This window comes from Equus asinus, chromosome 21 (genome assembly GCF_041296235.1).
Source record: "Equus asinus isolate D_3611 breed Donkey chromosome 21, EquAss-T2T_v2, whole genome shotgun sequence".
NCBI lineage: Eukaryota > Metazoa > Chordata > Mammalia > Perissodactyla > Equidae > Equus > Equus asinus.
This window is the reverse complement of record NC_091810.1, coordinates 14,579,679-14,597,224: the sequence shown is the minus strand read 5'-3', so window position 1 is coordinate 14,597,224 and position 17,546 is coordinate 14,579,679. Positions and strand designations below refer to the sequence as shown.

At 45.3% G+C, this 17,546-nt stretch overlaps 1 protein-coding gene across 1 annotated transcript in view; it reads left to right on the top strand.

The window, feature by feature from the left end:
• Nucleotides 1-46: 46 nt before the first annotated feature.
• XPC (XPC complex subunit, DNA damage recognition and repair factor) overlaps nt 47-17,546 on the top strand; it is a 33,097-nt gene continuing 15,597 nt past the window's right edge. Inside the window, exons 1-7 of the mRNA XM_014838448.3 lie at nt 47-178; nt 5,082-5,274; nt 7,340-7,458; nt 9,799-9,922; nt 11,167-11,251; nt 12,869-13,026; nt 13,510-13,630. Coding sequence (XP_014693934.3) covers nt 76-178; nt 5,082-5,274; nt 7,340-7,458; nt 9,799-9,922; nt 11,167-11,251; nt 12,869-13,026; nt 13,510-13,630 — 903 coding nt within the window. The 5' untranslated portion in view covers nt 47-75. The remainder of the gene's footprint in view (nt 179-5,081; nt 5,275-7,339; nt 7,459-9,798; nt 9,923-11,166; nt 11,252-12,868; nt 13,027-13,509; nt 13,631-17,546) is intronic.

Below are 17,546 nucleotides of genomic sequence, written 5' to 3'. Positions count from 1 at the left end.
GCCGTGCCTCGCGCCACCTGGGCCGCCGCCCGCGGCTTGGTGCGTCACGCGTGGGGAGAGTCTTGCCCGGGCAACATGGCTAGGAAGCGCGCAGCCGGCAGCGGGCGGCGGGGGCGCGAGCCGCGCGGCCAGAAGGCCAAAGGCGAGAGCGCGGCCCGGCGTGAGCAGAAGGAGGCGGGTGAGAGCGAGGCCGAGCCGGGCTTAGGGGGAGATGCCGGAGGAGGGCAGGGGACAGGCCCGGGTGGGGGAGCGGGGAGCCGGCGCCTGGAGGTGGAGGGTCGAGGGAGACAAGCGGGGGCCGCTGCCCGGCTCCTCCCCGACGTCGTTGCGTCTCCTCCGCGCGAGGAGCGCTGCGCCCTGAGCGGCTCCCCCGCCCGACCCGACAGGAGCTCCCCTGCGTAGCCTCTTTGCTGCTGCCTGTTGCCCACAGGATAAAGTCTAAGCCTTCTGGCAAATGCACAGGGCTGGACAGGCGAAAGGCAGTGCAGTTGTTTTGTGTCCGCAGAAGACGCATGGACCAGGACGTAGAGTGCAGTGGTGTGCTGACTCCCAGACTATCTTCAGCTAAGTCTCACCCAAGAGTTCGAGGTTCGGAGCCAACCTGACTCTTGCATGTGGATTTCCAATAGGCGTCTTATATGTGCCATGGGCAAAGCAAGCAAAGCAAAACTCTTGGTTTTCCCCGGTACACCTGTTCCTTCCCCACACTTTCCCATCTCGGTAAATGATCCCTTCACCCAGTTGTCAGAGCAGACCCCCCTTTTCCTTGCACGCACACATCCTGTGAGCGAGTCCTGTCAGTTCAACCTCAGAACTATAGCTCCAATCTCTCCACTTCTCTTTATTTCCGCGGCCACAGCCCTTGTCCAAGCCACCATCACTTCTCAGCTGAAGGATCGCAGTCACCTCTTCATTGGTCTTCCTACTTCCTTTCGTTTCTCTGCAGTAGTACTCTGCACACCAGCTCAAAGGATCCTTTAAAAAAAGGTCAGATCGTGCTGTGCTCCTACTTCAAACCCTCTGTGGCTTCTCTTGGTGTAAAGTCCAGCCAGATTCCTCACCGTGGCTTACAAGACCCTACTTGATTTGGCTGCTGCTACCTCTCCTGTTGTCTCCCACCACTCCTCCTTGCCAGATACTCTCCTTGTTGGCCTCCTTTCTGTTCCTCAAACATGCCATGTTATTTCTCACCTGGAGCCTTTGCCTTTGATGTTCCTTCTGCCTGGAATGTTCTTCATGGCTCTTGTCATGGCTGATTTCTTCTGTTCCTTCAGGTCTCAACTCAGACACTCCTTGAGCATCTATCTAAGATGGTCTTCCCCAGGCCCTCTTGATCGCATAGGCCCTCAAGCCCTTGTCACAATCTGTAATGATCTTGTTAATTTGCTTGCCTCCTTTTTGATTGCTTATCTTACTAGACTTTAAGTTTCATGAAAGCATGTCTTATGTTTTGCTATATTTTATCTTGTCATCAGCCCCCCGGTATACTAAGTGCTCAATAAATATTTTAAGTAGTTGCGAAATGCATGCTTTGGAAAGGATTTCTGGGCTTCCTGATAACTGGGTAGAAGATTAGGTAACCAGCAAGGACTCTGACACTAGATTCAACAATTCTGTGATTCTGTATATAAGTTCGTTGTCTATTAGGAAATAGTCAAATGGTAACCATTTCTAAACATAGAAGGTGATTTACCTCACAATTAATGAGTTCCATTTTATCAATTCATTTACTCATTCAGATAACATTTTTTGAGTGTGTACTGTGTGCTGTACATGAGCTAGATGACATCGGAGAGAGCTTTCTTGGAAAAGCTTAGAGTGTGTAGTGTTGACATTTACAAAAAATACCCAAGGCAGAATACACAAGGTGTGGATATCATGGGAGAAGATACAAGGCTTTGTGGCTTCTGAATAATCACGTTTGACTGGAGAGATTGGGATGTGCTCTCTGGAGGAGTGATGTGTGATGCGTGATTTAGGATGGGTGATATTCAGCAGATGGCTGTGAAAGAGGGTTGGTGCTCTAGTCAGACGGAATGCATTCTGAATATGTGGCAATTCAAAGATTAAAATCATTCCTCCCAGCTAAACACTTCACCTGGCACCAGCTTGGTATAGCTCCAATGCTGGGTACTTATATACACTTAGGTAAACTATTTTGGACAAATAACTTAGTGTCTCTGAACCTTGTCTGTGAAACAATACTCCCTTGCAGGGTGGTTGTGAGTTTTCAGTAAGCATATAAGGCTCCTGTCATGGTCCATCTTAGGACATCATTTGGGTTAGCTCTAACAGTTCAGCTTAAATGTGAAGATGCCCCCAGGTTTTGCTCAAACGCTGCCAGGCCGAGGAGCTGCCGGTCAGTTCCCACGGTGGCCTCCGGGAGGAGCTGCGGTCTTTGCTGTGGGTGAGCAGGGGAGCAGGTGTGGTGTGGGCCGCAGGTGCCGCTGACTCGGTGATGGTCAAGTGCAGGTTCTAACAGCACTTCCGTGCATGCAAATGAAGGGGACACTTGGCTGCTTTCAGCAGTTAGGGACAAAGAAAACATTATTTCCTTGTTTCTATTAGGGCAGCTCTGGTTTCTTCATATTTCTTCTCTGTTAATGCTTTCATTGATGTAATTCATTAATTCCTTCAACAGATATTTGTTGAACACCCACTATTTCCAAGCGCTGTTCCAGGTACTGGACTTACAGTAGGGAACAGAACAGGCAAGGTTGCTGCTCTCATGATGCTTGTAATCTTTGGGGAGGGGTGGGGAGGGCAGACAATAAGACGTTAAAAACTCGATTCACATGGTGATAAGAGCTATGAAGAAAATAAAGCAGGTTGCTGTAATGAAACAGACGTAGGGGTGGGGAAGAAGCAGCTAAGTCCGAATCACTGGTCAGAGAGGGCCTCTGGGAGGAGGTGTCATTTTGAGCCAGTTGCTGATGCCCTGAAGGAGCCATTCAGGGAAGTTCTGGAGGAAAAGGCAGAGGGAACAGTAAGGTTAAAGACTTGTAGGAGGGAATGAGCCTGGCCGTGTGGCTGGACACAGTGAGTGGGGGGGCGAGTGGTAGGAATTGAGGTGAGAGAGGTTGTCAGGGCCCTTGGCTTGGGGACCAAGCTGAGGAGTCTGTGTTTTATTCTAAGTGCTGTGAGATGCCGCTGGACGGTTTAAGCAGGTGTTCTTATTGAATCTCAGTTGATGGCCAGGCAAGCCGTGGTGGTGATCCCTGCCCTGCGGAATGGCCGCGCGGAGCTCAGGGAGGCTGGTTAGACATGTTGGATAACTCGGGGTCTCGGAGGGTCCTGGAAAGTAGCCTCTAGATTCTCTGGGACCAAAACACACAGCAGAGGATAAAGAAAGAGAAGTCGTCCGTATTTCTACCATCAAGAAGTAACTACCACCAAGTAATGGGATTATTTCCTTTTAGTCTGTGTTTCTTTATGCAGTGGAAACCAATATAACTGAGTTATATTTCATCGTGTGACTGTACCGTAATTAATGATTATCTCATGATTGGAATTCAGATTATTTTTTAAACTTTTGGATATTATTTTGATTCAGTTTTTTGTTTCCATTCCTTCCTCCTTTTCACTCCTCTACCTCTCTTCAAAGAACAGAAATATACAGTGGGCCTTTTAACCAATCAGATCAGTTTGGTGAGGAAGAAACAGTTTCTCTGAAGCGTCCTCCCCCCTGTGTTTTTAGATTAGTAAAAAGTCTTGGCATCTTTGCTTATTAATAGAGAGCTAAAGACCATCGATGAGACCCAGAAATCCTGATGTTAAGGGCACCCTGCTGAAACCGTCTAGTCCGAAACCTTTAAGCAGCTTCCGGTCTTGGAATAAGAAATCTATTCCCCAGATGCTAAATAATTAATTTTGAACTATTTTGTTTTTCAAAATTTCGCATTTTTTGTTTCTGTCTCCATTAAAATGTTTAAGACACAGGAATGCGTAAATTCTTTTAGAAGACATCTTGAAACAGCTGGATCAGTGATTCTATCTAGCATTAAAACAGATGCCCTACAATGTGAAATTTGTTTAAAGTATGATTTTATTTAGATTGAAAGGTGGGTCTTTTTCCCATATGCAGAAGTATATTCGTGGAGAATATAAATATCCGGAGAGTCAGGACAAACCACAGATGAAAAGAATGAATTAATTTGATATTTAGGTTAATATTGCAGCCCCTTTTAGAGCCTCAGTGAAGGCTAGAGTATTTTTGTTTTACAAAATTAGTTGAAGCAGAGTCATGCAAAGGCAAAGGAAGATTTATTTCAGAATCAAGATCATTTGCATGAATATATTTGCGAAGTAGAAAAATATCCTCCCCTGCCATATTATTTATTAAAATTAATTTACTAATATATTCATAGGTTAATAGATTATACTTTTAGATCCCCTAATTTAATTAAAACCGACAACTTAGGCATTTTTTACATTTCCCTTTAACAAAAACAATAATGATTTTAAGAAAATAAAGACATTTTTGAACTGCTGCCATCCTCTTCCAGCCCCAGGGTACTTGGGATACCAGAGCCATTCAGGTTAGGTTGGCAAGGTCTCATAGCAGTGTGTCTTTGGAGCAGAAAGTGGTTCTGAAAGCTCACAGAAACGTGCATGAGTAGGAAGAAGGTTATAGTAAAACTTGGACATGTTGATGAACTTGAAACATTTCACTTAATAGGGGCAGATTATCCCTAAAATAAATAGTTTTAGCAGGTCGTAAATAAGCAAGGTGTTAATAAACGGATTGATGTATTTTCCTTGCTGGATATTAGCTGAAATTTAAGATTTGGAAGTTAGATTTGGTTTGAGTCAGGTGGTGGTCTCTCTGTAGCTTAGGAGGAGTAGAATAAAATGCTGATGAAGAAAGATGGGTTTTACTGTGAGCATAGAATGTAGACTAGCCCGAAGAGGGGGAAAGGCTAAAAGCTTGTCGTTGACCAAACGTGGCATGGCGAACTGGTGATGGAGGTGTGGTTTGGGGGGAGGTTGCAGAAGAGGACTTTTCATGACCCTGCCCGTGAAGCGACACTGCCTCCACCTTTTTTATTGCCCCTCACCTCATGTTCCATTTGGTCGCCTAGATGTCTTTGAAGATGAGAAACCCCCAAAGAAGAAGCTGCTCTCGAAAGTCTCGCGAGGAAAGAGGAAGAGGGGCTGCAGTGATCCTGGGGGCTCAGCAGATGGTCCAGCAAAAAAGAAAGTGGCCAAGGTGACTGGTAAATCGGAAAAGCTCAAGGTTATAAAGGATGAAGCCCTCAGTGATGAAGATTTCAGGTGAGGTGGCTGACAAGCTTTCCGTCAGGCCTTGGTGGTTCCCATCAGAGAAATGCGAATAATAAAACTTGTTCTTTTTGCTTGTCACTAGGATCCATGGAAACGATGAGTCTTTAAACTTTTCTAGATAGAGCTCAGACCACTAGCAAGAGCTGGAAAGAATCTCAGTGGTTATATAGTTTAACTCCCAGACTTTCAGATGAGACAGTGGCAGCTTGCCGCAAGTGATTTATTTGTGGTTACACAGCTCGATGATGGCAAAAACCAGGATGAGGCCTAGGTCTTCTGCCTCCTGGTCCAGTGCTCTTCCTGCTACACAAAGATACTACATCTATGAAATGTTTACCTGCCATTCCAGCTTTCTCTTCTCCTGCTCTCGGATGCACTCTACTCCTGCCCAGCTGGACTTCTCATTGCTCACTTGACACATGCTCATGCTCTGCCGCCTCTGAGTTGTGCTCATACGCTTTCTTCTACCTGGACTGCTTTCTTCCACCTTGGAGATACAGATTAGAAGCCACCTACCCTACAGTCTTCACTGATTCTTCCCCTTTCCTCCTCTGATTTCTTGTAGAATCTCTTGAGAGTGTAACTTGTCTGCCTTGTTTGTGTCCGTGCCACATACCCCTGCTTACTAGCCTGTAGGCTCTCAGAGGGCTAGAACTACACCAGGTTCATTTTTGTGTGCCCTGTGGCCTCTAGGGCAGGGCCTTTTATTTGGCAGAAACTGAACAAGTATTTTTGCAGTGAATGAACGTTCATATTAATACGTGGTGAACAATGACTATAAGCTTAGTGAACCCCTGATTATCCGCCTCCTAAGAAAGTTCGAGGGAGGAGAGGGACAGGAATAGAGAGGCAGTAGTTCCTTCTTCGCTTCAAAAATAAATCCTCACCCTTGATGTCGGCTTTTCCAGCAACTTCCAGTCCTGGCGTAGGAAGGTAGTCCAGGAGAGAGCAGCAGAAGAAGGGAGCGTGAGAAAGCTGGCACATTGTCCACCATAGTTCATCTCTTCTTTGCCCTTAGACTTTTCCTGAGAATGCATGTGAGCTTACTGCTTCCTGGCTGCCTCTCCCCAGTAGTTGAATTCGTTCCAGAGAAATCCACATACAGAGAGACTGGGGGCTGCCAAGGAAAGCTCTGGTTCCCCCTTTCCCTCTCAGTTGAGAGTTGACTGCCATCAAACCCATAGCACAAGGACATTTCTGTACATTTATTCTAAGGGGAGTTTTTGTTTTTATGGTGTTGAGAGAAATTGGTAGGTTAAAAATGGAGTATGTATTTTTAGAGCTGAAGACTGAGGATTGATTATTTTAAATGTCTGCTGAAATCTTAGGTAATGTTCTCACTTGATAGCAGGTGTCTACCTTAGAAAAGCTGAAAGTAACTCAGTGCTCTAAACACATTTTATATATGAGTTTGTAGGAATCTCTTGCATGTTAGCAACCATTTAGTCTTGAGGCAATCTTTAGTTACTTATCTATGTGGTTATCTACTTAACTAGCTAGCTGTCCATGTTTCTGTTGGTATTTGTGACATAGCCTGTGTATAGTCACATCCCCACTTATCTTGAAGTTAGAGTTCTACCAGCTTCAGTCTCCTTACATCATATTTTTTGAAGGTGGAGAAAAAATCTCCTGAGTTGGCTCATAGCAGGATCGGCAAATGTGAATTCCCTCCTCTTCTTTCTGGCATCTACTGCACATGTGTTCGTGCAGCTACACAGCTTCTACTTCTGGAACTCATGTTGTCGTTGTGTTTTTTTCTGCCTTTTCCCCATACCGTTTCTGGGCACAGCTATGTTTTCCTTCACATAGTTATAGGTTCGTGGTGGTCTTTCCGTTCCCACAGCACACCTAGCATTAGATGGATGATGAGAGCACATGTTGGTGAGAATGTGAGACCCATGCTGATGGAGATGAGGCTCAGCTCACAAATCATATTTAAATAACTGCAGCAGATCTCAATGCATAGAAGAAGGAGTCCTTAGAATTCCATTTAGCTTAAGTGTGGCACTAGGCTTCCTGAGCAGGCTTCATCTTCCTTCCTGTGGTCTTTGCACAGGGACTCTCCAGGTGCCCGCAAGAACGCACGCCGTCCTAAGAAAGAGGCTGCCATGGACAAAGGCAGCCATGGAGAAGACGACGAGGAGGAAAGTGAAGATGACTGGGAAGAGGTAGAAGGTAAAACATCTTTCTCTGTTTACACAACTGTTCATTCTTATTTTTCCATTTGATTCTGTTTGGAGTCATGTCACTTACTGCAATCCTGTTGTTTTCTTTTGAAACGAATAAGACCAAAGATAAGGTTGCAGTAGGGAGAGTTGCTTTTGATGCAAGGAAAAGTTCGTGACCAGGTTACCAAAGAGGTTGTCTCTCCTCCTGTGGTGGATATCAGTGGAGCAGATTATGAGGTGGGGAGGCAGCATCTCGTAGAAGAGCACAGGCTTTGAGAGTAGTTAGACCTGGGTTCAGAGCCCAGCTTTGCCACTTACATAGCTGTGTGAGCGAGTAATTCCACCTGTCCGAGCTGAGTCTTTTCACTGGGAACATTCGGTAATCGTTGAATGCTTCCTATGAGCTGTGCACAGTCTAGGCTCCAGGATTGTTGTGGGAAAAAAGTTTGCAAATGTCCGAGGCCTAGTGCACCATATACTCAGAATAAATAGCAGCTAATGTTCTCACGCCTGAGTCCTGCCTAGCGTGACTTTTCCCTAGCTTTTTATTTTGAAAATATTCAAACCTATAAAAAAGTTGAAAATGTAATACATACACTCTTCACGTAGATTCACTAACTTTACCATTTTGCCATATTGAATGTATTTTTCTCTCTGTTAATGTGCGTTGTGGAACCATTTGAAAGTAAATTGCAGACATCCTGAAAAAATTCAGTATGCATTTCCCAAGAATAAAACATTCTCCTACATGATAAAATACTATTATCATACCTAAGAAAATGAAAAATAAGTCTCCAGTTGTGAGAATATCCTTTCCAGCTGTTTTGGGTTTTTTTCCACCCCAATCCAGGACCTAGTCCAGGTGGAACCTTGTATTTGCTTATGTCTCTTTAGTCTCTTTTAATCTAGAGCAGCCCCCCACCTACCACCTTTTTTGCGTTTCCCCTTGGATGTAGAATGTCTCATGGTCTGGTTTTGTCTGAAAAATAATCAGGCATGTCCTGGTCGTGGTGAACTTGTTTCAGTATCCCCCAGATTTCTTATAAACTGTAAATTAAGTCCAGAGACCTGGTTGAATTTAGATTAAACATTTTTTTTGGCAGAATACTTCGTATTGCATCCATTAAGAGGCACTTAATGTCAGATTGTTCTGCTGGTGATGCTAAGTAGGTGGCACTGCCAGCTTGCGCCAGTGGGGAGGTGCATCATCTCGGGTGGCACTGTGATTCTGTGTGAATATCTTGTTCCCCAGTAACTTCTTACTTAATGGTTTAGCACGCATTGGTGATCTTGACTGAATCAGAGATCATTATATTGACCATTGCAAAATGGCAATATTCTGATTCTGTCATTTCATATACATTTATTAGCTGACTGATCTGTGAAAAAGAGCTCTCTCTTTTTTAGGAATTGTATTTAATTTGAGTATCACTATGGACTTAAGAGATTTTTTAAAAATTGACGTTATCAGTTATCATTATACTTTTTGATCTTCAGATTGTCCCAAATTTGGCTAAGTGGGAGCCCCTTAAGCTAGCTGCCCTACTGTGTCCTTTTAACATGGCCTCATTAGTTTTTGAGAAGATTTTTGTTTTCTGGTACAAGATGTTCCAGGCTCACACTGTACTTTCCTTGCTCCAGACCTGGAACAGCCTTTTCTCCAAGAAGCCCTGGTTCATTTTAGTAGGGACTGGTATGTAGAAACCAAGATCTTGGCATTAGGTGTGTTCATTGGCAATGGAGTGTTGCTGCTTCTAGGCCCAGAGCTGCTTTAAAAGGGCTTTTGCTAGTGAAGTTCACAGTTAGAGCCAGTTCAGCAAATTCCATTATTTCTCCTAGTATTTACAAGCAATATAGGGGATGAAGAGATGAAAAAGATGCCTTCCTGGTCATTTACAAGTTTCCAGTTGAGACTGGAAGACACCTGAATCGTGCCTCTCTGCAAAGCAAATTGTGATGAGCATTATTGTAGTAGTGCAGAGAATGGGATATTCTCTCTTGGCTTTTGTTTGGGTAAAGAGTCAGTCTCTACTAAACACACATGAGCATCAGCTCCTGGATACCAGGGGTCTGTATCTAATTCAACGCTGTATCTCTGTGCCGTAGTTTCCACCTCTAAGAGCTGTTTCTCTGGGTAGTTGTGAGAGTTAAATGAGACAAATAAATGTAAGACTGACCATGCCTGGTGTTTTTTAGCTACTCGAAGCTTGGTAGGAGTAGTGGTCTCCATGGGTTTTCTACCTTGCATCCGTTCCTCACTTCCTCCTTCCCAGCAGAACCTTGATTTTGTTTAGTACAGTAGCTATGATGATGATAATTATTGATTTAATAAAATTATTGTTGATAGAACTTAGTGAGCCTGTGCCAGGGGATGCAGGAGAAAACACAGCCTTCTCTAAGTCTGCTCTGCCTGTGGAGCCAGTGGAGATAGAGATCGAGACACCGGAGCAGGCGAAAGCAAGAGAAAGAAGGTAAGGTTAGACACTTTATTCCAGAGTCCTCTCGTGTAATTGGCAACAGCTGCTACTTAGTGGAAACTTTTGATAAACACATAGGAGACCAGGGCTCAGTGTCCAAGTGGTCAGGAACCTTAGGTGAGAGAGCCCTGGGTTCACCTTTAGGACTTGAATGAGAAACCTTTTTTTTTTTTTTTTTTGGTGAGGAAGATTGGCCCTGAGCTAACATCTGTGCCCATCTTCCTCTACTTTATATGTGGGCTGCTGCCACAGCATGGCTTGATGAGCAGTGTGTAGGTCCGTGCCCAGGATCAAAATGCGTGAACCCCAGGCTGCCAAAGCAAAGCCTGCAAACTTAACCACTATGCCACCGGGCCAGCCCCAACGAGAAACATTGGTGTCCTGGCTGGGGCAGGAGATGGGGAGGGGAAATTCCTGTGTATTGAACACGAGCTGTGTGCCAGGGACTGCAGGTTGTCCATTATCTTACTTAATCTTTAGGGTAGTGTATGAATGAGGAGCCAAAGGCTCAGAGAGGTTAAGTAGCGTTTCAGGAGTCACTCAGTGAGTAAGTGCATGAGCCAAGATCTAAATCCCTGTCAGGCTGACTCGACACTCAAGCTTTTCCCACCCCATCACGCTGCAGGACTTGGGGCAGTGCCCCATCGTGGTAGGGAGCCCCCTTCCATCCTGGTGTCTCCAATACCTCTGCAGCCTCTGGTGGCTTTAGAACATGGAACACAGCACCTGGTAGTTAATTGGTTAATGAGTTCCACTGTGTGATGGGCATGTTATTAGGCACGACAAGGTGGAGATAATAGAAATCATTCAAGAAGTGTCAGGTTTTCTTAAGGAAGCGTGGAACACAGACATGAAAGAGGTTTTAGACCAGAACAGTGTCATACAAAGGAGTGTGCACTAATGTAACATAAAGGGAGTGGTTGCTAAAGAGGGAGTCAGTAGTCTGGAGCTCAGACAGTCAGAGATGACCTGGAGGACATGAGCTCTGGAGCGTGGTCGCGAGGCCTGATTTGGTGTAGGTTGAGACAAGGGCAGTCTGCGGGAACGTCCTGGCCAAGGTTTGCAGGTGAAGGGAGCAGAAGATAGCTAGCTTGAAGATCGCCTGAGCAGCACAGCCTTGTGCGGGAAAACAAGGAGAGTGGCTCGTGAGTCACTACGAGTACAAGGCCTTGACTGGGGGAATGGAGTCACGTTTCAGTTTCCCACTTCACTCTCGGATTTTTCAATATTCATTGCAGTGAAAAGGTGAAAATGGAGTTTGAGACATACCTTCGGAGGATGGTGAAACGTTTCAATAAAGAAGTCCATGAAGACACGCACAAGGTAAGGGCAGCATTCCCCTTCGCCGAGGCAGAGCGGTGGCAGGAACGTGGGGGTGCTCAGTCCGTCAAACCTAGGTCTTGTTTGTGGCTCTTCTCACTGTGTGACCTTGGCAGGTTTCTGAATCTCTCTGAGCCTTAGTTCCCTCGTCTCTGAAGTGGGGGATGTAATGGTGTCTGCTCGGAGGGCGGGTGTGAGGGTTAAGCAAATACGATGTGAAAAGCACGGAGCACCGTCCCTGGCGTGTAGCAGGGGCTGAGTGACAGGCACTCTCCTTCCACCTCTTCCTCCAGCTTGTTAACAACATTAACTCTGGGCTCAGCTAAGGTGCTGTGGCTCTTGCCTTCAGCTAGTAGTTACTGAACACGTGCTGGGGACGTAGCAAGGTGCTTGGCATTGTGGGATGGGGACTTGTATAGAGCTTATCTCCTATCGTTAAGGAGTTTCTGGTCTCACAGATGGAACAAGACAGACCTCCAAACAGAGGAACTCAAGACTGAAAACAAGGAAGGAGATCAGTGTGGGTGTGAGTAGCTGAGGTAGGCTTTATTTAGGAGAAAGGACTGGAGCTGAGCCTGGGAAAAAGGACAGGCCACAGAGGTGAGGAGAGGACAGAGGCTGGGAAGACAGCTCTAGCCAGTTACAGAGGGGCTGGTGGGACAGCCAGTGTGCCTGCATCCTGGAGGCTGGGTGCGTTGGAGACTGGTGGAGAGTGAGGGACGGGAGGACTTTGATTTTCCTCTGATTGGCAGCAGGCACTGGAGAGGGTGGTGGGAGGGATGGGAGAGACACTGCAGCAGCCTCAGAAATCTAGAGCTGAGACGAGCACACAGCAAGCACGGTGAGGGGAGGAGAGGAGATGAGAACTGGAGTGGTGCCCACTCACAGGGGCCTTGCAGGGTAAGTGAGGTAGCTGTGTTTCGTTTACTTGTTGGTGTTGGAGATGAAAGAAAGGGAAGAATTAAAATGACTCCAAGATTTGGAGCTTAAGTGAAGGGAGAAGGGCAGGGCCATTGATTGAAATAGAGAGGCCCTAAGTGGGAAGGAAGGAAGACTGATTTTGAAGGGAAAATGATGCAAAGCTGTGTTTGAGAGAGGGGAAGATAGTCAGGTGCTCCTTTGAGCAGGTCATGGAAGAGCAGGGCGCGAGGTCAGGGGTGGGGTCTGCGGCAGAGGAGTCGGGTTCAAGCACATGTGCGAGTGCAGAGAGCAGCACGGTGACCGCGTTCCATCCCCAGCCTTGACGTGACTAGCACTTGAGCGGTCTTGCTATTCCCTACCCCACTCACTTTTCCTCTGGGTCTTTTGGGAGCAAACCCTAGACATTGTAGCATTGCATCCATAAATTGTTCAGTATATATCTCTAAAAGACTAGGCCTTTATTTTTTTAAATAAAGTTTGTATTTTGAAGCTTTGAGATTTGATTATTTCTTAGAGGGAATTAGTATCTAGAGAGAAAGGGAAGGGTGAAAAACAAAGTCTTGGGAAATGGCTAATGTTAGTATTTTTACTTTCTTATATGTAGAAATGACAACAAATATTTCCTGCTCACAAAATGTCTTTTACTTTAGCAGCAAAACTCCCTCTAGTTTTCAGCTTTCCCTTCCCCGTTCTTCCCAGGTTCACCTTCTGTGCCTGCTAGCAAATGGCTTCTATCGAAATAGTGTCTGCAACCAGCCAGATCTGCAGGCTATTGCCCTCTCCATCCTCCCCGCCCGCTTTACCAGAGTGCCTCCTCGCGATGTGGACATCTGCCACCTGTCAGACCTGGTGAAATGGTAGGCCTCCGGCCTGTCCTGCAGAGCCTTACTGTGGGATCCGTGTCTCAGAGGCTGGGTGTGGGTCAGGTCCGCAGACAGTCCCCGAGGTGATCCTGCATGCCAGGCTGTGGGCACAGCATTGACGATAGAGAAGTGTCAGGCATGGTCTCTGCCCCGGAGGAGCTCCTAGGCTGGTTGGGGGAGACCCATACACCCCAGGTAATTAGAGTAGGTGGTGGGTGCTCTGGGAGAGGTGTGCTGGGGACTGTAGGCACTTCTGTCAGCTGAGGGGCTGGGAAGGCTCCCTAGGGAGGTGAAGTCGGAGTTGGGTCTTCAGTGCTGAGTAGGAATTAGCCGGACAGGGTGGGAGGAGTAGGACGCAGGCAGGCGGGCTCACGAATCCCTTCCGAGACTGCCGCCTCTGATTGTCTTGGCCACGAGAGAACAGAGTTCCTCTTTGCCCTGACCTCTGACACAGCGGGATGCCTGGTTTCTCTCCAGGTTCATTGGAACTTTTACAGTTAACGCAGACCTTTCAACCAGTGAGCGAGATGGCCTACAGACAACGCTGGAGAGGAGATTTGCTATTTACTCTGCGCGAGATGACCAAGAATTGGTCCACGTAAGTGATTGCTCCCGGCAGCACTGTGTTTATTAGTACTCTTAGCTAATGGTGATGGCAGTCATGTGCCAGATGCCGTTCCAGATGTTTTACACATACTTCCTTATTCAGTCCTCATAAAATACAAAAAGGGTGCTGAAGCTCAGAGAGGCTAGATAACTTTCTTAGGGTCATTCGGTTGGCAAGCATTGGAGTCAGGATGGGGACCAGTGTGTGAGTTGAAAACCTGCAATCTTTCCTTTCGATTACTTGGCATCCTGGTGTGTTAAAGCACTTAATTTTTAGTTAGTTGCCTAGAATTGTTTCCAGTAACTATTCAGAAATTGTGTTCAAAAGTTCCAAGGAGGGGTTGGCTCAGTGGCCGAGTGGTTAAGTTTGCATGCTCTGCTGCGGTGGCCCAGGGTTCGGATCCTGGGTGCGGACATGGCACTGCTCGTCAGGCCACGTTGAGGCGGCGTCCCACATCCCACAACTAGAAGGACCTGCAACTAAGATATACAACTGTGTGTGTGTGTGGGGGGGGGTTGGGAAAAAAAAAAAAAGATTGGCAACAGTTGTTAGCTTAGGTGCCAATCTTTAAAAAAAAAAAGTCTCAAGGAAATATTTTTTCGAATTGGCTGCTGGACTCCTTGAGAAAGCATTTCGGTATCTTTCAATTTGGGTGATGACACTGAGAGGCAGCCCGCAGCGAGGAGCGTTCTGTCTGCCACCAGGAGGCGTGGCGAAGAGCTGTCAGTGTAGACGGGCTTCGTCAAACACCCAGCAGTACCTCTCCGTACGGCTCTGTCTGAAGAAAACACAAGCAGAGGTAGAAATACATCTTCATCCCTGGAAGATTCCTGTTAATGCACAGATTTGTATCTGAGCCCCCGATTCCATGTTTGCTTAGGGACAGAGATTGGACTTTTTATATCTTTAGAGGCCAAATGACTGGCATTTTTATCTTTCTTCTTCTGTTTTGGCTTGAAAAAGTCTAAGATATCCAGCATGGCCAGTAATTATGCTGTAATACCACCACCCAGAGAAGAACATTAATATTTGAGTACTGTCCTCCCAGACTTTATTCCTGTGTATTTGTGTACATATATATTCGCTTTGTTTGTGGGGGTTTTTAAAAAGCAAAATACAGTTTTTTTAAAAAAGCAAACAATTCAGTGACATACAGTGCATTTACAGTATTGTGCAACCATAACCGCTATTCCCAGAATATTTTTACCACCCCAAAAGGAAACCCTGAACCCATTGAACGGCTCCTCCCCGTTCTACCTCCTCCTACCACCCCCTTAAGCACTTGGCAGCCACCAGTCTGCATCCTGTCTCTCTGAATTTGTGTATTCTGGATGTTTCGTAGAAAAGAAATCATATGACACATGACCTTTTGTCTAGCTTCTTTCACTTAGCATGTTTTCAGGGTTCATCCACATTTGTAGTATGTGTCTGCAGTTCGGTTTTTTAATGGCTGAATAATATCCCATTGAATGGATAGGCCACATTTTATTTATCCATTCCTCAGTTGATGGACATCAGTTGATGGCTCTTTCCACCTTTTGGCTCTTGTCAAGAGTACGCCTATAAACACGTGTGTACATTTATTTATTTGAGTACTTGTTTTCAGTTCTTTTGGGTTTCTACCTAGGGGTGGAAGTTGTATGGTAATTCTGTGTTTAACTTTTTGGGGAACTGCCGAACTGTTTTCCACAGCAGCTGCACCATTTCACCTTCCCACCAGTGATGTACAAGGCTTCCGGTTTCTCTAAATCCTCACCAACACTTGTTATTTGCCATTTTTGTGAGTATACTCATCCTCATAGGTGTGAAGTGGTATCTCATTGTGGTTTTGATGTGCATTTCCCTGATGACTAATGATGATTAGTGCCTTTTCACGTGTGTATTGGCCGTTTGTATATTTTCTTTGGAGAAATGTCTATTCAGGTCCTTTGCCCATTTTTTTTGAGGAAGATTAGCCCTGAGCTAACATCTGCCACTGATCCTCCTCCTTTTGCTGAGGAAGACTGGCCCTGAGCTAACATCTGCACCCATCTTCCTCCACCTAATATGTGGGACACCTGCTATAGCATGGCTCAATAAGCAGTGTGAGTCCGTGCCAGGGATTTGAACCAGCGAACCCCAGGCTGCTGAAGTGGAGCATGCAAACCTAACTGCTCTGCCGCCAGGCCAGCCCCATCCTTTGCCCTTTTTTTAATTGGATTCTTTGTCTTTTGTTGAGTTATAGGAGTTCTTTATATATTTTAGATACTAGACACCTATCAGATACATGCTTTGCAAATATTTTCTCCCATTCTGTAGGTTGTCTTTTCACTTCCTTGATAAAGTCCTTTGATGCACAAAAGTTTAATTTTGCCAAAGTCCAATTTTTCAATTTTTTTTTCTTCCTTATATTTTTCGTGTCATAGCTAACAATCCATTGCCAAATCCAAGGTCACGAAGATTTCCTCCTGTATTTTCTTCAGAGTTTTATAGTTTTAGCTCTTACGTTTATGTCTTTCGTCTGTTTTGAGTTAGTGTTTGTCTATATTGTGAGGCAGGTGTTCATCTTCATTCTCTTTTGTGTGTGGATGGCCAGTTGTCCTGGCAGTATTTGTTGAAGAGACTGTTCTTTCAACTCTGTGGTATTATTTTTGCTGTTTGTTGACGAGACAAGTTTTCCTGTAGGGACTGAGTGGTCTTGACACCCTTGTCAAAAATCAGTTGGCCACAGACATGCGGCTTAATTTCTGGCCTCTCCGTTGATGCCATTGGTCTGCGTGTCTGTCCTGACCCCATTACCACCCAGTTTTGATTACTATAGCTTTGTAGTAAGTTTTGAAATCAGGAAGTGTGAGTGCACCTTTGTTCTTCATTTATGATGTGTTTTAGCCGTTCGAGGCCCCTTGTAGTTTCACGTGAATTTGATGGTCTCTTTTCCATTCCTGCAGAAGAGGCCGTTGGCTGGTGATAGGCTTACACCGAGCCTGTGCATCGGCTCGAGCAGCATTGCCGTCAAGACAGTGTGAAGTCTTCCTGCGCATAAACATGCATGTCCTTCCCTTTATTTGTGTTTGTAATTTCTTTCAGCTGTATCTTGTAGTTTCAGTGTACGTGTCTTTCATCTCTGATTAAATTAGTTCCTAGGTGTTTTATTCTTTCTGATGCTGTTGTAAGTGGTATTGTTTTGTTAATTTCCTTTTTGGATCATTCGTGGCAGGTGTAAAGAAACAGCTGGTTTTTTGTGTTGCTCTTACACCGTACGACTTTGCTGAATTCATTTGTTAGCTCTGGTAGCTTTCTTGTGCGTTCTTTGGGATTTTCTATATATACGATATTACCGTCTGTGAATAGAAGTAGTTTTACTTCTTCTCCAGTTTGGATAACTTTTGTTTCTTCTTCTTGCCCAGTTGCTCTGGCTAGCACTTCAGTGCAGAGTGGAACAGCAGTGGTGAGAGCAGGCGTCCGTGTCTTGTTCCCGATCTTCGGGGGGAAGCTTCACTCTTTCACCATTGAGTATCTTGCTAGCTGTGGGTTTTCATAAATGCTCCTTACCATGTTGAAGAAGTTCCCTTCTATTTCTAGTTTGCTGAGTGTTTTTATCATGAAACTGTGTTGGATTCTTTCAGATGCTTTTTCTGTGTAATTGAGATGATCATGTGGTTTTTCTTCCTTCCATTGTACTAATATAGGGTATTACTTTGATTTTCTCATTGAACCACCCTTGCATCTCTGAGATAAATCCCACTTGGTCGTGGTGTATAACTTTTAATATGCTGTTGGATTTGGTTTGCTAGTATTTTGTTAAGGATTTTTGCATCTATAATTCATAAGGGATATTGGTCTGTAGTTTTCTTGTGATATCTGTCTGGTTTTCGTATCAGGGTAATGGTAGCCTTATAGAACGAGATAGGAAGTATTCCTCCTTTTC